This window comes from Sinocyclocheilus anshuiensis, unplaced genomic scaffold (genome assembly GCF_001515605.1).
Source record: "Sinocyclocheilus anshuiensis isolate Anshui unplaced genomic scaffold, SAMN03320099.WGS_v1.1 scaffold117, whole genome shotgun sequence".
In the NCBI taxonomy this organism is placed as follows: domain Eukaryota; kingdom Metazoa; phylum Chordata; class Actinopteri; order Cypriniformes; family Cyprinidae; genus Sinocyclocheilus; species Sinocyclocheilus anshuiensis.
In genome coordinates, this window is record NW_015536624.1 from 1,449,993 (window position 1) to 1,452,794 (window position 2,802).

The window sequence follows — 2,802 nt, forward strand, 5'->3', positions numbered from 1 at the left end:
AAAAGTGCTACCGCCAGACCCGGAGATCGGCTGAATGGATTCGAAAACGGTAAAACTCAACTGTTTAACTCAAGGGGAGTTGGAAAATGAGCCTATTTTCAAAAATAGTGGAGTGTTCCTTTAAGGGTGAAATGTGAGATTCGCCAAATTATGTATGAATGAGATATAAAGTTGGGTATGTGCGCTTGATACAGATTTGATTATTGTGGTAGTGTTAAGCCACAAATATAGACATTCACAATGATTCAAAAAGAGACACAAATGAGAACAAGCTCCGAAAACATCAAGCAATGTTTTTTTTTGTAATACGCTTACTGAAAAACAATGGACAAATAGCTTAAAATCAACTATTTATGGTGTCAGATTTGGTTGCTGTTAGTTTAAAAGTAGTATTTCCACTAGTATTAAAATGTGTTAAAACAGATAGAAAGAAAGAAGTCACAGGGTAAAACAAATTCATTATAAAATATGATGATTGAGGCATAACAAAACGTATTGCCGGTCTGGTTTGGTTAATTTTGCTCTTTGGTCAGATGAAACTGTAAACCTCTAGAATCCAAGATGACAAGACTTGCTGTGTTGACGTAAAACTGTGGTTCTACGATCTATATTATTTGTTTTTTTTACTACGCAAAACATAAAGAAACCTGTGTATTACTACAACTGAACATGAAATAAACAATCTGAAAGTGTGTGCGTGTGTGTGTGTGCAGGCAGACTGAAAACTATTTGAATCTTTTGGATGTTTACCACCGTATATACACCGGACACCTGCGACAAAACTAAATGACTCCGGAGCGGTCTACACTGTGAGCACCTGATGTGGACGCCCCATTTCTCAATTTCTGACTCCAGACACATCTAAAATGAAGTGATTTTATTAAAAAATTTGTATAAATTGTATTCTTTACAGGTTTAAATAACTTCTGACCCTTATATCAAAGCCAGCTCATGATGTTTCTGGTCTGACATAATAATTTGAATCATTTTTTAACATTTTTATCCATATACATATGCAGTTGTAGGAATACTAACATAATTAATATTGATTATAAAATTATTCATAATAATAATTTTGTGTTAAAAATAAAGATTTATTTTCCCGACTATTACCGATTATTACTACCGATTATATTGTTATTTTTCTTAATTGCTGAAGCTTAGCCTTCTAGTCTGGTATACTTGAAACATTTTTGGTTTCTAACTATACGCATATGCAGTTGTAGGAGTACTAACATACTTAAAAATAATTATAAAATTATCACATGCAAAATCAATTTTGTAATGGATTTCTGATGAAAATGATGATTTCTTTTTCAACTGATTTTATTGTCATTTTTCCAATCTCTGAAGTTTAGCCTTCTGGTCTGGCATACTAATTTTACAGATTTTGTTTTCTAACAATATGCATATGCAGTTGTAGGAATATAACCATATGTAAAATTAATGATATAGTTAATCACATGCAAAATCAATTTCATAATGTATTTCTGTGGAAAATAACGCTTTTTATTCAAAGGATTTTGACGTGATTTTAATAATCGCTAAAGTCTAGCCTTCTGGTCTGACATGCTAATTTTAATAATTTTGTTATTTCTACTATAAGAATATGCAGTTGTAGGAATACGATCGTAAAAATTAGTTATCAAATTAATCACATGCAAAATCAATTTTATACTGTATTTCGGTCGAAAATAACAATTTTTTTTGTCTGATCGACAAACTGATTTTATTGTCGTTTTAGTAATCGTTGATTACTAAACTCTAGACTTGAGCTTACAGCTGATTGTGAATGTATCCAGTGTAGACGGCCTCAAGTTGTCGCGATGTCCGTTTCCAGTGTAGACACGGACGTGTTTGACTCGACCCTTGGTTTGTGTTCAACTTACTGACCAGCCATCGCCAAACGTTCCCATCCAACAACGCCTCTGAGCTATTCTACAATACACACCGATCTGATAGTGAAACATCTGTATAATACATTCACAAGGTAGACAGCTGGCAGGGCTGGGTGTCAGGTGTCCGGCTGTATCGTTCACGTGCAGGTGCCTCCACCCCGAGTCTCGTGCGTAATCTCGCACGACTCCAACTCTTTTCTCCGTTTGGCTGCCGGATGCTCTCGATCCGGCCGGGAATTCTGGAGCATTTTTCATCTGCGGCTTCTTTATTCTTTTTCATCCTCTGTCTCTGTCAGAAGAACATGTACTGGTTGTCGATGGCTCTCTTGCGCCCCCTGTCGGGTGGCTCCAGTTCGTAGTCAGAGTCCTGGTTGGGCAGTAGGGGCGGCAGTGGGTTGGGGTGGCGGAGCAGGTTTCTGCGGCCCACCGACTCGCTCCGGTGCAGGGGGACGGGAACGGGGCGGTCTGGAAACAAAGAGGGTGTGCGATGCGGGAGCGCGGATAATGCTAACGACTGGGCCGTGGAGGGGCTGGAGTGAGGGCATGAATCCGGACTACAGTGAGCTAGACTCGGCTCTGAGCTCCAGCGAGAGAAGGGCACCAATACCGGAGAGCCGATAGCCGAACTCTGACCTAGAGAGATGCAACAGAGGAAACACTTCATTAACACAACAGTGAGAGAACACATAGCCAGGGCCGTCCTTAGGGGGGTGCAACTGGTGCGGTTGCACCGGGCCCCGAGCTTGAGGGGGCCCTGCGGCGAACGTACCCCCCCCAACGCGATCGAGAACGGACCGGGTGGGGGAGGCCCCGCTGGTTTCAGGAACGCAGTAGTGTTGATGCAGCCATGTCAGGGAGACGCTGTGTATTTCAGTGCGAAAGCAAAAGCACTTTATTTGGCCTT

The 2,802-nt window shown here is 40.5% G+C and overlaps 1 protein-coding gene across 1 annotated transcript in view; it reads right to left on the reverse strand.

Moving 5' to 3' along the window:
* Positions 1–291: 291 nt before the first annotated feature.
* The window catches only part of LOC107704923 (SH2B adapter protein 3-like), a 53,750-nt gene continuing 51,239 nt past the window's right edge, over positions 292–2,802 (reverse strand). The window contains exon 7 of the mRNA XM_016507984.1: positions 292–2,531. Coding sequence (XP_016363470.1) covers positions 2,191–2,531 — 341 coding nt within the window. The 3' untranslated portion in view covers positions 292–2,190. The remainder of the gene's footprint in view (positions 2,532–2,802) is intronic.